Raw genomic sequence first — 19,667 nt, forward strand, 5'->3', positions numbered from 1 at the left:
GAAGAAGTAGTTCGTTTACAGGTGTCTTTACAGACCGGTAGCAAACCTGGAAGAAAACAGCATCTTAACTGCGAGCCTTATCTGGTCACCAGCGTCCACGGACATACGTACGGCCATTCTCTTGTAATTCAGGTACGGGAACTTGAAAACTATCTTTTAAGAGCCTTGTAATTTTGTGGTGCAATATGTTGCGTTTATAATAAGTGTTTAAATAGCGACAGAGAAAGTGTCAGTGTTATACGTTTATTATTTCTTATTTCCGAAACTGACGCTGCAGGAAGCTAGGAAATCAGAAGTGTATCTGTTTTTAATACTGTTTTAAAACACAGTGTGAGACTCCGACACTGCTATTTGGTATCACGGATTAATTTCTTTTTTATACAAGTAGAAATCTAGTTTTGTAACACCAACAGATTCCTACATTTTAAAGTTTTCATCCACAGGTTATTAACATTAGAAATTCAAATGTATAAGAAGTATGGGCCTTTATAGTAGGGAATATACAGCTGAATGTGTGTTGTGTACTGTACATATAAGTTTGCCTTCGTATTGCTTTAGCATTGCAATCCCTTTACCTTTTTCTATATGTTTTTAAAAGGAAGGGAAACACTTTAAAATGATCATTCTGAATTTTTGGCATACTGTAGATTTTTTTTAAATATTGCACACATTAACAAACAATTTGGAGCATCTCAGTCTCTATACAAATTATTTCTGGCTGAAGCGCCTACTGTCATAAAGTTGACTGTTGATCTGCTGTACATATCAGTACAATTCAGTAAATACCTTTGATGCCTGTAAACCTCGGAAAGGCAATTAATACACAGAATGTCCACTCTCCAACACGAAACGCCGAATGACGTTTTTCGGTAGGGTAAGAGTTTTGTTTAACGTAGTTCTTTTGGTGTCTGTTGGAAACACGCAAACTTAAGTTTTTAAAACAAAAAAAAATCTAATCTCTTTCCTCTTCAGGTTCCCGCTGATATCCTGTCATGAAGCTCAATTTCCTTGTTTCTACTGCTATCCTGCTTGTTGCCTTCTTACCGCGTCATGAATGTAGAGCTATCGAAAGCCCAGGGGCTGTCCAGTCCGGTCGGGGTTCCGAATCTGAGCTACAGGAGCTTTCCCTTCCGCTTTTGGTGAGACTGGGAGAGGAGTATTTCATTCGCCTGGGCAACGTAAATCAGAATCCCCCCTCGTACCTGCCCAACATGTCCCCCGACGCGTCCCCGGCTAACGTCAACAGGGCTTTCCAGATGCAGCTCACACAGCGTCTCCTGCAAGGCAAAGTTGGTCACCCCAACCGGCTTCTGAGCAGCCACGATGACCAGCTGGAAGACCTGACGGGAAGAGGGAAGCGGTCCGAAGAGCCTCCCATTTCCCTGGATCTGACCTTCCACCTGCTACGAGAAGTTTTGGAAATGGCCCGGGCGGAGCAGCTTGCCCAGCAAGCGCACAGCAACAGAAAAATGATGGAAATCATCGGGAAGTGAACGTGACACAGCTCCATCTGCCAAAGAAGTTTTACATCTAGCACAAAATACACAGTATCCTGTACCATAGCGCTGCTTTTACATTATTTATTTTTTATAGCTTTAAACCTCAAACGAAGGAAAATGATGAGGAATCGTAGCCCGCTCGATGGTTGGTAATCAGACTGGCTCATACATGCAAGATAAATGCGTCATTTTAATTTGTATAACTGTTGTAACAGTGATATTACAAAACCGTAGCATTTACACAAAACCTTTCACATTTTCAAAACAAAAAAAACCCAATATATTTTAAGTAGAATTGTAGGAAATTCACTAATTTCAGAACGCCGTATTCAGAAATGGATGCCCTCTCTGAAATTCAGTTTCCCTGTAATCTACCTTGTTTACGTTTGATAATAAACATAATATGAGCAACGAGTCATTTTTTTGTTGTGCAAGAGAATGTCTAATATTTATATTTTTAATAAAAGCTTGAAAGTTATGTTTACATTTCATTGTGTAAATTCTTGAGTGCCAACACCAAAAGTATGTCATTAGGTGATTTATCAGTGGTATTTTCAAGGTTGAAAGTGTTAACTTGGCATCCATTCATTCACAAGCAACACATTCTTTAGCCATGTAGAATGCATCAGCTGTTTCAGACAAGGTGTTGAATTGCTATAAACCCCAACCCGCTCTTTCAGTCACATCTCCGTCATATCGTGCGTGTACCTAACGGTACAGTTAATACACCAGCACAGCGAGGCACTTGTCTTCACCCGTCGCTCCTCGCTTGTTGTAGGCTCCATGTCTGGAGGACAAGGCGAGCTACTCTTTAAGGGAGTTTAACCAGGAGAAGGAGAAGACGTGCCGAGGTCCGTCGCCGCCTTTGTCTTCTGTGTTTTGTTGACTTTCGCTCGGTCCGCCGGCCGCACTCTCAGAACCAGCCTGTTCAAAACGAAACGAGGAAATATTGGTGTATTTTCAATATCCTTTTTGCTGTTTTTCCACTGCAAAGTTAACAAAAGTTAACTACATTACTCTAGATATAATAATAAAGCTGGATATGTTGTTGGTTTTGGTACCCTTATGTTGTTATTTAGTTTGAATTTGAAACTTTATATTTACTATGGCTATAATAATTCTAGTAATTCTAGGCTTACTTAACAAAGGGTATTTTTCTCACATTTTTGGAGTAAGATAAAATTATGTTTCTGACATATTTTATAACGTTGAAAAACTTCTTTTTTGAAAATGAAGTTAAGCTGCACACAAATATCGTAGCCTACAGTTGTATGCCAGAGGTAGAAGCGGCTGTGTGCACTCAGTAAAGACATCAACATACTGAAAGGCGAGCGCTGCACACAGGAGCAAATCGTGTACAGTATAACGTATCGTTGTAATCGCCTACGCTACAATTGAGGTACTGTAGTTTATACTGCAAATTTGTTCCGCTTCCAACGCTGCTGACCCAACGTTAAAAACCCAAGTCTAAATTGTTACCAGGTAAGAAAGTATTGTATAAAAATCAGCTATTATTTTGTTTTTTAGTAACATCAGCTCTGAAAAACACATACTGTACTAATAGACAATGACGGAAAGAGAGAGAGACGTTTTAGTATTTTGTTCTTACATCTTTTGAGGGGTGTTTGATTATGAATTAAACAATGAGGAATAATTTGTGGAAACCGGATGGACCATACAGCTACACTTTACTTGCAGGTTCCTAGTCCACCCATCCACTGTCTAATTACTTTATTCAATTCAGGGTTGCAGGGGAGCCCGAGCCTATCCCAGCAAGCAACAGACACAAGGCAGGTACACGATGGACTGGGTTGCCAGTCCATTGCAGGGCACACATTGACACAGACTCACATCAGAGGCAGTTTTTCCAGAAGCCAATTAGCCTACCAGCATGCTTTTTGACCATGGGAGGAAACCCATGCAAACACAGGGGGAACATACAAACTCCATGCAGATAGCACCCCAGGAATTGAACCCAGGGCCCCAGCACTGCAAGGGAGTAATGTAACCACTGCACCACTGTGCCACCTATCTGTCCCTTAGTATCCAATTATCCAATATAAAATGCACATGATATGGTTTGTATGTTTTGAGCCATTTATTTGACACACTGCACAGATAACATTAATATGTATAATGAATTTCATCATAAAATATATCAGGGAAATCTATGATAGTGGGTCCATATATATTATACATGAACATTGTACATAAAATGGGATAAAAAGCAGTACGTGGGAGTAGATTAGTGGTTCTACTCTTATAGGTTATATTGGATAATAACAACAGTTAATCTTAAAATGCAACCTACCCAGTGCTGGAATTTAACAAGTATTCTCCCTTTCTTTACCAAGACTTTGACAGTCAACACACTGCTAAATGTCTACTGTACATGCTGTCCTATGTGAAAAAATCATATATCGATTTCTGGAGATTCTTCACATCATAGAAATCATTCTGAATGTAGTAAAACCACTAAAACCAATTCAGCAGTAATGTTAAAGCTTCATTAAAGAGCTTAGGTTCTCAATAAATAATCACAGCATTGTTCTCATGCACTTGTTGCAGTGTCAGGGAATCAAATGAAATGCTGAATTAGATTATTGTTTTCAGCCAATAGGATGCAAGCAATGGATACCTGCTTTTTGAATATCTAGAAAATTTGGTACTTTCATTGCTTGTTTATCTTTAAATTCACAGTTTAAATTGTGCTCTAAAACAGTTTCACTTGCTATATTTTTCTCCTGAGAAATATCATGTACAAGAACTCTGACACAGAACTTTAAATGGAATAAAAGCAGCAATATCACCCTGCAACTCACAACTGGAAGCCCACTGAAGCTCAGCAGCTGTGAGCCTGGTCAGTACCTGGAAGCTGCTGGAAGAGGTGTTAGTGGGGCCAGCAGGGGGCGCTCACCCTGTGGTTCATGTGGGTCCTAATGCCCCAGTATAGTGATGGGGACACTATACTGTAAACAGGTGCCGTCCTTCGGATGAGATGTAAAACCGAGGTCCTGCCTCTCTGTGGTCATTAAAAATCCCAGGCTGTTTCTCGTAAAGAGTAGGGGTGCAACCCCGGCGTCCTGGCCAAATTTCCCATTGGCCCTTACCAATCATGGCCTCCTAATAATCCCCATCTATGAATTTGCTTCATTACTCTGCTCTCCTCCCCACTGAGGGCTGATGTGTGGTGAGCGTTCTGGCGCACTATAGCTGCTATCGCATCATCCAGGTGGGGCTGCACACTGGTGGTGGTGGAGGGGAGTCCCCATTACCTGTAAAGCGCTTTGAGTGGAGTGTCCAGAAAAGTGCTATATAAGTGTAAGCAATTATTATTTTTAATTATTATTATTATTATTAATAACATGCCTGATTTTAAAAATAATTTACTTTACTTTGAATCGTGTTATATATTTAAATCTACTGGGCCTCACAGAACGTTTTGATTATTGCTTGAAGGTATTACTTCCACATAAGACAGTATATTTATAAAACAGAAGTTCCCGCAAACATTCCACTCAGAAACTTATTTAGTAGCTGTAATGTGACAGCTGAAAGGGGAAAGCAGTTTGCTAAAATAAATAAGGTTATGTTATAGTCTCTCTATAAGAGGCACTAACCTACTAGATTCCATAAGTATAACGTAGAGGTTTTTGTTGAGTCTCTTTAAGAGTGTATCTCTGAATGTCATCCTCTGACATCTCTCCTAGGTGTTTTACCATGAACTCATGAAGTTCTGGCCCAGTCCTGGTCCTGGAGGGCTGGTGTGTCCACAGATTTTCATTCCAACACAGCTCTCAATGGCTAAAGCAACTAATTATTAGCTCAAGTAAGCCTGTTTAACATCTTCCCATACAATTGGTAAGAAGTCTGGCAGAGTAATACTGTGACTGCCTGCCAAACTGGATTTGTCAAAGGACTGGGCGATGGTTACAAATGCCAGTTTTATGACTTTAATACTCTTGATCACTCATCCTATTGATTCATTTCCAAAAAATGGGTGTGACAGCTCTTCAAAATGTGAGGTATAGCTTTACATTCAACTGCAGCATTCTCAGCTTCTATCCTGATCTCATAAGCAAGGCTGAGTCTGGTAGGTACTGGGATGACTGATCAAGGAATACCAGTTTGCTGTTCTAAGTGGTGATCATGAACCTGTCACACCAACAATCAAAGGAAACGTGTAACAGGCTAGGCTATAGAGAGAGTAATTTACCACTAAAGGACATCACATGTATTCTACTACCTGTAAATAGGATTGCCAGGTGGTAATTTGGCATTAATTATATTACTGGTGATGATTTATTTACACATTCTTACACGGAACTCACTAGCGGCTGGATTTTCTGTTTTTTTCTGTAACATTTCTGTTACTGAACAACTCCCACAATCCCGGTGGGTTTTCAGACTCTCTAGCCGCATGTCTGACAGTATTTTTTTTTAAACATCCAGAATACTGAAATTATATCACCAACACTCTTTGCAGATGTAACACATCACATGGCAGGACAGAGAGAACAACAAAGGTGTTCTCTCCCAGGAAGACAATATAAGTATTGAAGCCATGAATATCTATCAACAGCCCCACTGGGCTGTTTGTGTTGGGCAAATATCAGACTGCATGCTCTCAGAGAAGGATTTCTTCTTCCAGCTAGACATATCAGATGTCCTAACCTGGCAGCTTGATGTGGAGGGTCTATGTACAAATTCCTCACTTTTACTACAGGGAAATACAGAACGAGGCTGAAGAGGCCAGACCAACCCTGTTGCTTCCTAACCTTGACTTAGCATGCAACCTGATGTCTTTCCATTTCCCCTTTATGCCTGTAGCTAAACTAATGGCTAATCCTGTTTGGCCAGGAGCATACATTAAACAAGTGAGACTGTGTCCCCTAAAATAGCAGCACTTGGTATGTTTCTTTAGATTATTAACCTTTTTGTATTCCATCTCCTCATGAAATTAAACCTTACTTCAACCCATTGTGCTCTCTCACCAGTTCAATCTGTCACCAGTGCAGACAACCCTCGCTGAATGTTAAACACTTTCATAGAGCTTGCAGACAGCTGGAGTCAGTTCCTCTCCTAACATTGTGGAAATGCCGAACCCTATTTACATGTATTAATAAATCTTATTTATTTAGTTTCTCTCTGTCTCTGGAGTGTCTCATGAAGAATGTTACATTAATATCAGCTCCTGGGAAGTTATAATGCAATCTGAGAAAAAGCCCACTGCTTTGAGGTTCAAAGGTATCAGCATAAGTAAGCTAAACAAGTGTATCAGAGAGATATCAACAAGACCAGACTGCACAGTACATGATCTCTTAAGACAACACCTTCTCAACTGCCAGGCTATATTGGTCTTTTCACTCACGTACGAGTTCATGCAAGACAGTCATCCTTGACTACAAGGCATAGCCAACGAGTGATCTATTGAGAAATGGAACATTAAAGAGTAAAATTGACCTTCACAGACTTCTTTTTCAAGTATTTCACATGTAGTCTTTTAAAAATGTAATTAAATTGCTGCCGTGTTATCACATTCATACAAGGCATTCATACATTTATGTGCACATAAATATTTGAGAAAACCAAAATCACATAAAAAGATTTTGTCCATTTTTGCATCAGAATGCAGTGCAGCCCAAGGAATTTGAACTAACCATCATATCCAATTATTTTATGCAAAGCCTTGGTCATAGGTGGAGGATTTAGTCAATTACTAGTCAAAAGATGTCAGTTATATATACTATTCCTCATGTATTGTGCTTTTATAGGTGGACTATAATGGATGTGGAAAATCATAAAGTCACATCTTTCGTCATACACTACACTGAACTGAAGGAGATGTGTTTGAAGTGTATTACAGCATAACATTCCAACTATTAATATTACATTTTAAAGGTTGTATCCTGTTACTTGTTGGTTATTGACGTTATGTTATCTCTTGATTCCAATTATTTTGTGGGATTTACCTGTACTGCAGATTTTTTTTAAAAATGTACAAGTTAATTAATTTTTTACAGGACCTTGGTAGAATAAAATATGTATGTCTTGTATATCAATATGGATATGTATAGATTTAGATAAGTGCAAGTACATTTTGAATATGAAAAAATGGGTAAAGTCTGTGGTGATGGTATATCTTTAGAGCCCACGTGACATGAATGACATGACTGAATGAAAAAACGTTTTATTACGCTTGCACTAATAGTCTAAATCAGTGCCCAGTGTTTATTATCCATATCTATCATGGCTGCTCATTTTATTCTGCCAAGGCAATCTGCCAAAATGTAAGTGAAACTAAAAGGGTAGGAAGGAAAATTGGAAAGTGTATTTGTAAGTGTTTTTTGTCATGTTGTTTTTTTTTACTTAACTCTTCTTAATAAGCATGTGAACTTGTCAAAAAAATGCTTAGGAATCTTACAGAAGGGAAGTGTACTTTTCCTGCTTTTGCAATTGTTTATTAACTAGAAAACTAGTGTCCCATTATTTTAAAACAGGATGCCAAAAATTAAATGAAAATTCCCCCCCCACACACACACACACATTTTTTTATCAAAACAGTACTCCAAAGTCTAATTTCAGCATACAATAGCGCTAAACTATATTTCGGAGGAATTAGTTTGTATGCAAAAAGGAAATAAGTATCCTACCCATAAAAGTTACAATCACGCCCTGAATCTGATTCCAAAGGTGACGGAGTATCATAAACAAAGCCAGAATTGTCAGGCAGAAAGCTAGCCCCTGTGAAGAAACAAGATACCAAAGCTTCATGTCTGCACAGTTCTAGTAAACCAGATCATTTTAAACACTGAATGTTGAACAGTCACATTTAACTCTTATAGAGCCCATTGAGTGTTTGCACTGATGATAACCTCTTGCGCTCCTATAGACAGATAAACACAGTGCTGATAATTTGTGCTCGATTGGTCAACTTGCAAACAGTTTCAAATAAAGTGTCATCCCACTGGAATTGATCCCAGCCACCTGGGGGCTCCAAGCACACATAACTATAGCACCACAGTCTAGACAGCAGTTAACTCCTCTATGCCAAATGGTCCTCTGTGGTAGAGTTTTACACTGTCTAGCTTTCAGAAGGGAGGTGATTTCTGTAACTTGCTCAGTACATGAGTCCTGTTACACTGCCATCCACATTAACATTTTATTAAAAAAGAAACAGCAGGTATTTTTTTAAATCTGCCACCTCATGTTTTCAGATAAACTAACTTTGGTGCCATTGCCGAGAGTACTGGGTTCTTCACCCATACTGACTTGTCATATTAAATACGAAATGGTGCTTTTCACCTAAACCTACAGCTTGGAACATCTCCCTCACTCACAGCAACACTGATTATAGGTATGAATGCAAACATAACTACAGTTATCCATTCTGAACCTATTTGAAAAGGGTTCATTTAAGAGGTACAGTAGGAGTATACTTGAGAGTCTGCTCTGCATCCGAGCTGTAAAAAAACAAGCAAAGGTTCATTCCATAATGAATAGTAAACCAAAAAAAAGATAAAATAACTTCTTTCTAATTTTCTCCATTCGTTTACATATTTCAGCCTTCCACAATCCCCCTAATATTTATCTCCAGGATTTCCATCTTTGTGGACCCTCTTTCTCACCTCTCCCTACCCATTCTCACACCATATTTCTTTTATGCTTCTTACCCACCTCTCTGCCTCACATTCCTGTTGTTTTCTTCTTTCACACACACCTAAAGAGCCTCCAGAGCCAAACTGTTGTTTTTTTTCTCGTTTTAATTTTCATAGCGTGTTTAATCTCTGCTTGTTCCAGTTCCACAGTGTGATGCTGCCACAGCAATGTACTGTAAGTATATTCCCTGACAGAAAACTTGTGTATATAAATGTGGAAAAACAGTCAATGATGTTTTATTGACAGTATCTACAAGAGCAATAAAGAAATAGTAAAGGTCAGAAGAGATGTCTAGTATAGTCAAGTATAGTTCATGAAACTTTTGAAAATGAGTTGAAAGATGAATAAATATCAAACTGTGACTAATACAGGTTTCACATACAGTATACATAAGGGTTACACAGGGTTGTGGTGGGGAATTAGCTCAAATGGTAGAGCGCTCGCTTAGCATGCGAGAGGTAGCGGGATCAATGCCCGCATTCTCCAGTTTGCTTTCATCAATTTCCCTACGGGATTAATAAAGTATTATCTATCTATCTAACAACATTGAATTTCAGCAAATAGTTTTGCGTCGCAGTCCATATTAGTACGAAAGAATAGAAAAAGTGGGACTTTTCTTTTACTGTCCCAGTCCTGAATAAAAAATTTCAAACCAGGTCTCGTTTATTATTCGAAGAAAGAAAGGGACACCGAAGAATGGGCTAAGAGTTTCACAAAATCCCTTTGTCTCTCTTCGTGGGTGATAATGAAAGAGCAAAGCGGCTGGTCTGTGCGAGCGTGTGAACCCGGCGTGAAGCAGACGAGGTACATGTACAGACCTGGGAAGGAGCAGAGCCAGACTCCTTGTGAGCTCCGGCCGGGCTTTCTTGCGCTGTCGCCCCTGCCGCCGCCGGCAGCGTATCCCCTTCCTTTGACCCCGAGGCGTCCGGCTGAGCCGTGCCCTGCCCGGGCGGGGCAAGACCGGGAGCGGCCGCCGGTCCGGCTGTGGATTTGTACCAGCCGGGGTAGAGCACTGGGTCGGCTGCAGCCGCGGCGATGATCCCCTCGGTCTTCGCGGTGGCCGGAGCCGCACTCTGCTCAGGCGCTCCCTTTCGGGGACAGCAGGCAAGGGAAGACAGACACACCACAGGCACCCTTTTCATTATCGGTTGCCCATCAAAAGCCACAGGGCACAAAACCTTTCCAGACCTCCTCTTGGCGGCCTTGCAGTGACTTAAGTGAGATTAGCAGAAAATACTAGACTCGGACGTTTTGCAAAACCACTATTGCATTACTATGACTTTTTTTTTTTTGCTGAAGTGTTTGATTAACATAAAACGTGATGGTTTTGAAAGTTTTACACATTTGTACGTTTTTAGAGATAATAACTATCCTCATTCTATTCCATTAAAGGTCTCTAGCTCATATACTGTACACCAGCAGCTACTGCATATCACCCTGCAACTCACAGCTGGCAGCCCACTGGAGCTCAGCAGGTGTGAGCCTGGTCAGTACCTGGATGGGAGACCTCCTGGGGAAAACTAAAGTTGTTGCTGGAAGTAGTGTTAGTGGGGGCCAGTGGCTCATCCTGTGGTCTGTGTGGGTCCTAATGCCCCAGTATAGTGATGGGGACACTATACTGTAAAAAAAGGTGCCGTCCTTCAGATGAGATATACAGTAAACAGAGGTCCTGATTCTTTGTGTTCATTAAAAATCGCAGGGTATTTCAAAAAAGAGTAGGGGTGTTACCCTGGTGTCCTGGCCACATTTCCCCCTTGACTTTACCAATCATGGCCTCCTAATAATCCCCATCTTTGAACTGGCTTCATCAATCTGCTCTCCTCCCCACTGATAGCTGGTGTGTGGGGAGCGTACTGGTGCACTATAGCTGCTGTTGCATCATCCAGGTGGGGCTGCACATACTGTAGGTGGTGGTGGAGGGGTGTCCCCACTACCTGTAAAGCGCTTTGAGTGGAGTGTCCAGAAAAGTGCTATAGAAGTGTAACTGTAAAACTGTAAAGAATTCTGCACAAGGCTGTAACTGTACATTCAACACATCCACTCTAGATACTGGTCATCTTTGGGAACCACATTCAGACGTTTTCCACTTTAACTACAGAGTCCTTTATAGTTTTATCCTTTATTACATTCTCCGATGTAATTGCTTTTTATCTCAATATAATGAGATATCAATCATTGTTTTTTATTTCTATATGGCATATGAGATCCCCTGACTGTGAACAAGTCATAACTCTGTACCGAGGATGCCAAGGATAATGACACTTGAGGGACACTCCTCCACTCTTCTGCAAAAAGCAGATCTCTCCCAATCACCATCAGTTTTCACTTTTTTTCAAGTTCAAGTTTTCTTAATAACCCATTCATTTTTGTATGACACCCACGCTCAGGATCCTCAAGTTTCCTAATAAATCTGAGTACTTCCTTGGAAATGTTTGAGCTTTAAATTTTATCACTACCTAGTCTCATGCATTTGTTTACTTTCTTTACTTTCAACAGAAGTTGTGATTTTTGTGCTGTAACTGCACATAGTATTGTAATATGACTGAACTGTGAAATGCTTCGAAATGCTGCTGATCATTAAAAAGGTTCTCTGTAACATAAAATATGATTGAAAGAGGAAAATACCTGCAGGTGACTTCTGAGCAGACAAAAAGAATAAGCTTATTAATTGTATAGGCAAGGTGTAATGGCATTAGCACTCCCCATGAAAACCCATGCAGTTGACCAATCTAGTGCAGTACAGTTCATAGTTGCTCTAGGAAAACCAACCACAGCCTAAAGATGCCCGGGAGTTTTGAACTTAGCAGGTGGGCTCACAGGAGACATTTCCTGCTGGGCCGAGACTTATGCCCAATGGTATTTCGATACAGAAGAAAAAGTTCTTGTCAGACCAAAGTTTAAAAGGGAAGTTTCTTATAGACTAAATGTCACGCCCCCTGCAGCCAGAGGGCGCTCCTACTCTGTCCTGTCCCCAGTTTCCTGTGCTTTGCTCTCCTTCCAGTGTCTCTCTCTGCGGCTATATATTTCCGGGTCACTGATTCTCCTTCGCTCAGCATTGACGTTCGGATGTCCTGAGACCTGCCTAGCATCCAGGTCGCCCCACGTCCGCTGCCTGTTTCTATGCGACTCCTGAACTGCTGAGCCCGGGCTAATCCCCCGTTCGGACGCTACGCATATGGGTCTGTTTCCGCTCTCCTGCCTCTCCACGGTTCATCCCTTCCGACATCCGTGACACTAAAATGATCTAATTCACTTTTCTTTCCTGCACTTAAACGGACTTGAGTCCTGCATTACACACATTCTGTTATGCCCTTCTTTCACCATCACTCACGTTCATGATAGGAAAAAATAACATTTTTTGTCTCTTTTGATTGGTCGCCCGCTACCATGTGATTCACGGTCTGTATTGGTCTGTAAAACAGGATGAAAATTCACCGCTAGAGAGGGCAGACTCATTGCTGGAAAGATGAAGGTTAAGGACTTGATGATTACAAACTGGATGGCTACAGTAAAAAAAAGAATGAGGTAGTAATTCTATTTAAAACATATGGTTAAGTTGTCAATTTAATATTATCTGCTCGAACTGGTCTGATAAAAATATCTTGGGCATCTTCTGCCTGATGCTGAGCTGCATAAAGATTGAAGTTCACTCCTTTAAGGGACTAGAGAATATAACTCTGTAGAGAGAGGTCATGTCTTTTAAATTAGAGCTATTCAAAGATTTAGAAGAATTCGAGTTTCTCTCATAATAAAGTCCTGGTTGGAACATCACAGATGTGAATTTCTGAGTGAATATCTGGAATAGTGAATGCTTCTGTATGAATTGCAAGGCAGCTATTAATCTGTTGTACAAAAATCTGGAGATCTCACCTGTGCAGCTGTGTCTGGTGACTTGGAAAGGTCCTCTTTAGGAAGGCCATCAGCAGTTTCAGCTGCATTCGTACCCGGGAGGGGTGTCTGCTGGGCCTGTTGATGCTGTACCCCGATATTTGTCCCAACCCCATCACCATCAGACTGCTCCGGCTCTGTGTGGGCCTCCTCCAGCTCCTCTTCTTCTTCGTCCTCCTCTTCCTCTTCCTCTTCCTCCTCTGTTCAGGGATGAGAAAGTAATAATAATCATTTTCATGTATAAAGCGACTCTCCAAACCCAAGGATGCTGTACGTAGTGTTAAAGAAGAAAAAGAGAAAAAATACCATAATAAGTAAAAAGAAAAAGAATGAAACAAGAACTTACAGGAAACACTGTAAGGCAATTAGACACAGGCCCTAGTAAAAAGGTGAGTTTTAGGTTTAGATGTGAAAAAAGTAAAAGAATTTGTCTCTCAAAAATCATGTTGCACAATTAAAATGTGAATGAAAATCATGATGCATGATGATTTGCAAGACATCCTCAAGTATACAACAAATACAATTAGCAAGTTTCAGCACAGCAAATCTGCATTTTACTTCAGATGGCTGCTGGTTTTTTATTTGTGAGTTTACGCTATAGATAATGCTGTTTGAAATGACATGTTGTCATTGGTTGTCTATAAATATAAAAAGAGGAGTCTCAAATTGACATTCTGTGGTAAAGATGTCTTTATGTGTCCGCTCATTGTCTACCCATTACTAAATAAATGTGTGCTAAATACTGACACTGGAATTTCTTTACCTCTTTCAAAATCTATGTTCCGCAGAGCTCTTCCTTCTCTTTCAAAATCGACTGTGAAATGATCCATGTTTTCATAGCCACGTTCCACTTTCTCCAGGTGTGAGATGTTGGAAGCCTCGCTAATTCTGAAACATAAAAGAAAATCTTCCTGTTTCTACGCTAAAGGGTGGTCAGAAACATATGACCCTGTAGATTTATAGTAAGACAACAGTGTACTTACTTTTGTAAAAGAGGCTTTGAATTCTGTAAAAGAGAAAAGAAAATGAGAGGGGAATGGTTAAAATGAAATCGAGCTGTTTTAACAAAATGTATTCCTCTGTGACCTTCAGTCACATCAATCTTTGGAATTATAGCATGCTTTCTGTAGTAATCTGTTGAATAGATTACAGGGTTTACCTTTAGTTGGTGGAAAGAGAGGAACAGAGGTGAAAATGTGCTCTGTACAGCTGTACAAATTCAACAGAACACTTTGCACTGGTATACAAAGGGGCATTCATATGATTCTGTATCACTGGCGCATTTTCCTGGGCAGGAATAGCGATCGGCTGATTGGTATTATACAATACATTTATTTCCACACTCCGCAAAGGCATAATACTGAATTTACACAAAACAATGTCTGTCAAATTAAGGGCAATTTTAAAACCCTGTCCTATCTGAAAGTGTTCCAGTGAACACAGTCATATGGTCACCTTATTCAGTCCACTTGGTGCTCTGGGATCATTGTCTCTGTACTGAAGTATGGTCTACTGCTACTATTGAGTTAATGACCTACAGTAAGAATCATTATTAAGCCTACTGTGAATATTTACATGATATTTGCACACATTCTCAGTGGCATTACACTTACTCTCATTGTTATGGTTTGCCATGGTTTAGAGTATAATGTATCATACCTCAATGTGCTTTACCACGGTTATACCATGATATTACTAGACTTTAGTAGGATTTTCTTCATGTTATTATGCTTTTATGTTGGTAAATCACTTCCATAAAGGAAGACGCCCTTTTAAATTAATACATGACTTTACATTCTTCTATATCATTTTACATACAATCTCTCAAATACTTAATTAGTATAATTAATCAACATCATAATTTCAAGTGTGAAAAACAATAATGAAGAAATTGTTTTTAGCAATTGAATGTGAAGGAAAACACTATAATTAACCTTATAAATCTCTGACTACGTAAACAGGTTAAATTCATAACTGTCGTCTACATTGTGTGGTGATGTCTGATGTACTGCGTATGTCCCGAGAGATCAGATTAAGAATTCCAATGTACGTGTACATATGGCAATAAACTGCCCTACTCTCTACTCTACTATTCAGATTGGAACAAAATATCAGAAGAAACTGGGTATTGCAAAACCAGGTCAATAGATAGAATTAAGAGCTACTTTAACACCTTGAAACTTTAGTGTTTTTTGAAATAGCCTTCACATATAAATAAACACTTCTGCATACCTGCAGAAAAAGGGCCATCTCAGATTCATCCATTGTCTGTATTCCCGACTCTACGATCTTTGACACTGCCTCTAGGTGATCGCCATACTTCTTCTTCAGTGTCTGAACATAATGCAACTTCTCCTCCTGCTCACATGTAATTTTCTGGCTCATCTCCGCTTTGCGCTCCTCCAGGATCACGTAGAGGCAATCAAACTTTTCACACACCTGTGACTTCTGCCTCCTGCAGTTGTCCTGCAGGAAAAAAAAAAGGTCTGGAGATTACTCATTTGCGTATCTATTTTTAGAAGGAATATATTTCATGGAAAAATAAAGATTTAACCATAGGAAAAGGAAAGAGGATCTATCAAATGACAGACATTGTGAATATGAACAAAGAAAAAGGTGCAAAGTCAACTGAAACTCATTACGAAGTAGTTCTCAAAGGGCATAGTGGCACGAACTTGCATTTGAAAGCAATTTCCTACATAATTTAAGTGCAATTCTACAGAAAGAGTTACTTGTCTTTGTGCTCACTTCAGAAACTAAAGGTTTTTTAAATCCCAAGTCCTTTCAGAAAATAGATAGGAAGAAAATATGACAGTAGCTGTAATAATGATAGGAGGATGAAATGAGTCATGAATTTCTAGTGGACAGAAATTCTCACGTTTCCCTCCAATAGCTATATCGGTCTACTGTGCATTGGTTCAATCAACTTCACCTGAAGGCTCTGTAGACCACACTGTGTAAATACAGTATAATGCTGTAAAAATCTGAATGGTTCTATTAATTAAATATAGTAACCACATAGTTGTATACACCATAAGGTTCGACCATGGTGTGGAAACATAATCACTATTGCAAAAAGAAAATAAAATCAGCTTGTATCTGTTTGGCAATAGAATGTAATGGCAAGTTTGTACATATTTTCCATGTACAATAGATTTTTAGTACCTCAGAGAATACGCCAAAGTTGCATCCTCACGACATCATTTCTAATATCTACACATTGGATGTTTAAGATTTAAACAACAGATTTTTTAATGTCTATTTAAAGATGTCAGTTGAACTTGTGCATACAGTATGTGCGTGGGCAGCCCAGACTGTTCCTAAAAGTTACTCAATACAAAAAAATTTACAGTAGGTTTAGTACAAGACTGTATCTGCGGCAACATTAACACCACCCACACAACAAGGATCAGCATGTGCCTGTTGCTATTAAATCCGTATGTAACCCATGATTCATATTTGACCTTATAGATAATGTATAAACTGTGGGATAAAACTTACATTTCTGACTTAATTTTCTGGCTATGCATATTTGACTTAGATTCCTAACTATGTATTCAGTACACATACTTAACAAAGTTGCATTTGCATATTGAAGAGCTCTGTCTTTGATTAATTCCCCAATCCCATGTTTTTATTTCAATTATAATCATTTATTGGCCTGGTACAGTAGATGCTCTTCTCCTGGGCAAACTACAATAAAATAAATGATGTTTACATGAGGTAAATGCAAGGAGCTGTCACATCCCGTATGTACAACAAGAATAAATTAATAAAACTACATGAAGGCCGGCATAAACTGGACCTGCAATTGTAGCACTGTGCTAAACAAAATGAAGCAACAAGAACTACAGCGACAATCAGAATCCATGTACCAGTCTAAGAGTGCAATCCAGTGTTTGAGGAACCGAAAGCTGAGAAATCGCTGGCGCTGTCTCAGCAGATGAGTCTGTGGAGATGCTCTAAGGTGGCTCTGAATTCTGAACAAAGGAAGGAGAGTGAACAAACTCTAGAAGAAGGAGAAGAGAAAGTCTGGCGGACGTGGAGCAGGAGAGAGGGCGAGAGGGGACGTTGCCAGGGAAGAAGAAGGGACTGGAGATAATTAGGAGCGCGGAGTTTGATACAGCAGGTGGCAAGAAGAAAAGTTTTGAATCAGACGCCTGTGGCAGTAAGGACTCTAGTGGGACTAGAAAAAAAGGACTGGCATGAGAAAAGTGAGAAAAAGAAAAGAGAAAAGTGTGCTGGAGAAACTGGAGTGGATGGACAGCTTCAGCGGGAAGGCCCGTCATAAATACTGTAAGCAGTTCTTCAAGCAGAAAGCATGGGTTCAGTTATAATAAGGAAGGAGATGGAATGACTTCAGGCTGTAGCATTAATTCACAATCAGTGTTGATGGGCACGTATTATATAGAACATCTCCACCCTGCCACATACTGTACACACACCCCAGCAGGCCCTGGAAATACATCACCAATAAGAGCAAAAACATTATCATGGTACGTGCTGAAGTGAAAAATGAAGCCTTTGCTAGGTAACGCATCTAGGTTTTTCTACCCACTCACACAAGAAATCAACAACCCTTTGGATGACGACTGTGTGCGCACAGTCCTGAGGTTCTATTTTTTAAGCTTCATGAGAGCAATGGTGCATCATGGACTTGACAATCACCCAATAGAACACATGTGGAAAAAACATCACATTCGGCATCAGGACAGAGTAACTTGGCCCGTTGGGAGTACAAAGCTTAAACATGCAGGGCAAACTCTGTATTAAGCTGTGAATGAAATGCTTGTGGATTCAGCCCCCTAAACTGGATAAGGCTGTCTGAACCACATGACTGGCAAGAAACATGTCTGTGGTGAATAACAGATATAATTTCTATTTTCAATGCCTGTTTTAGGGTCTTTCATTTGTTTCTTAATGGGCACTGTATAAGCCCCAATACATTTTAATTCAATGGTTTAATTACAGTGTTTTTTGAACACTGAGGGTAACACTCGGCCATTTACATTGAAGCCAGTGAATAGTACCATCTGTTTAATTTAAAGGAGGCTCAACTACTTTCGTATCTCAGATTAGTGGCATCACTGAATTAACACATAAGGCTGGGTGAGCATATACTCTGCATACGTGGAGGTGGCAATGTGCTAATTAAATAGACAAAAGAAGATGGTATTTTAATTCTAGGCCAGAGAGTCATGAGGCATAGGTTTCAAACAATTATTTCTGTATGCCCATAATTAAAAAACTGTCAAACAGACCAGCATCACAGAATAGATCAACTTGATCCTCAAAACTGTGGTCTGAATTGATTTAGAATTCAACATCACCCACATACTGGCAAGACACAAACCAAAGAGAAGCTTGACACAGTGAAGCATCTGACTGAACAACAAAAGTGTCTGTACGGAAAGTTACTTCGCCAAGAACGTGAATGAGGCAGTGTAGTCAATTTTACCTCAATGCTTCTGCAGCTTTCCTCCAGTTGACTAATAATGCCCTGAATTCTGTCATTGTTCCCAACCAGCATTGCAATTCCATCGCTGAGTTCAGCCTGAAAAATGTATGGACACCAGTATTATGCAGACTAGTTTTTTCTAACACTATTTCCAACAATGAATCAAACATGATTGGAATTGCTTATAAATAATCACGCTCATCTGAAAGTCATGTGTGGAAAAACTGCAGTTTTAATGCGGATTGTGTCAAAATGACAGGTCCCCATTTCAAGAAATCAAAATCCCATTTGTATTTGTTGCTTGTTAGTGGTAACACGGCTCTACCAGTGTTGACTGCACTGCAAATTGAACGTCTGTGATATCCTGTCACACCTGGGGACAAGAACATCCCCCTAGCTCTCAAAGATTCTGTACTGAAGGGTGGCATTGCAGTCAGTGCCTGAACTCATTCATCGCTGTTCGGTGACGTGCAAGGCTTGAGACTGGCCAAAGCAGCAGTCGAAAGTTCTGTACTGTGAGTATTTGTAAGCAGGATCTAGACACAGCCACATGTGCGACAGGAGCTGAAAAACAGCCCCAGTCAACATATCAGTGAGCTACGTCTGTCCCCTGACATCTTATCTAATAACATGAAAAGAATAACCAAAGGCAGCATAGCTCTCTTCCTTGTCCAGTCACACTCCCTGCATTCTGTCCTTCCAGAGCTGGTAACCCTGGAATGAACAGAGCAGTGGTGTTCCCTAAATTTTCTGACACTCCGGAGCATGAGAGCTTCTGCATTTACAAAGGTCAGTGTGCAAACCTCAGAATTCATGACCTCAGAGAGATTCAGTAGCTCTGAAGCTCTACAGACCACTTCTGAATTATGTGCAATGATCTGCAAAGTTTAGTGTTTTACTTGTCTTGTTTTACATCTTGTTGCAAAGCTGTTAGCTACAGTATGTGTTTGAAGGCATCATTACGATATTGCATTTCCAAACCTGAGTATTGTAAAGGAGACAATACCAGTACTATTAAAGATTTATTGTTTTGCCACAAAATCTTACCTGTTCATTTTGTGCTACACTAATCAGAACTGTTACCATCAAGCCACTTTCAATGTTACAAAAACATTTCAGCAGCCATATCAAGGCTTTACAATAACTTTATCTGGAGTCCTGCA

The 19,667-nt window shown here is 39.9% G+C and overlaps 2 protein-coding genes and 1 non-coding gene across 6 annotated transcripts in view; 2 read left to right on the forward strand and 1 right to left on the reverse strand.

Annotated features, from left to right (window-relative positions):
* On the forward strand, positions 1-1,907 carry LOC148831783 (corticoliberin-like). Its single transcript, XM_088919376.1, has 2 exons — positions 1-132; positions 973-1,907. Exon 2 carries the CDS (start codon positions 993-995, stop codon positions 1,491-1,493), a length of 501 nt encoding a protein of 166 aa, XP_088775502.1. The 5' UTR covers positions 1-132; positions 973-992; the 3' UTR covers positions 1,494-1,907.
* Positions 1,673-19,667, reverse strand: part of LOC148831784 (tripartite motif-containing protein 54-like) — a 26,407-nt gene continuing 8,412 nt past the window's right edge. For 2 of the 4 annotated variants that reach the window (XM_088919371.1, XM_088919373.1), the window contains exons 4-10: positions 18,505-18,600; positions 15,279-15,512; positions 14,030-14,052; positions 13,810-13,934; positions 13,029-13,246; positions 9,977-10,246; positions 1,673-2,423 (exon numbers count right to left, since the gene is read on the reverse strand). In XM_088919371.1, the coding sequence (XP_088775497.1) occupies positions 2,304-2,423; positions 9,977-10,246; positions 13,029-13,246; positions 13,810-13,934; positions 14,030-14,052; positions 15,279-15,512; positions 18,505-18,600 (1,086 nt within the window). In that variant the 3' untranslated portion in view covers positions 1,673-2,303. Of the gene's footprint in view, positions 2,424-8,152; positions 8,244-9,976; positions 10,247-13,028; positions 13,247-13,809; positions 13,935-14,029; positions 14,053-15,278; positions 15,513-18,504; positions 18,601-19,667 lie in introns of all 4 variants that reach the window. The other 2 variants (XM_088919374.1, XM_088919375.1) reach the window with 2 other exon arrangements.
* trnaa-agc (transfer RNA alanine (anticodon AGC)) lies at positions 9,572-9,644 on the forward strand. Its single transcript has one exon. It is a non-coding gene; the product is annotated as a tRNA-Ala (tRNA).

This window comes from Atractosteus spatula, chromosome 6 (genome assembly GCF_055471065.1).
Source record: "Atractosteus spatula isolate fAtrSpa1 chromosome 6, fAtrSpa1.hap1, whole genome shotgun sequence".
Lineage (NCBI taxonomy): Eukaryota > Metazoa > Chordata > Actinopteri > Semionotiformes > Lepisosteidae > Atractosteus > Atractosteus spatula.

What these genes read in the sequence shown, in the direction of transcription:
- LOC148831783 (XM_088919376.1), top strand. Translation starts at nt 993, where the DNA reads ATGAAGCTCAATTTCCTTGTTTCTACTGCTATCCTGCTTGTTGCCTTC.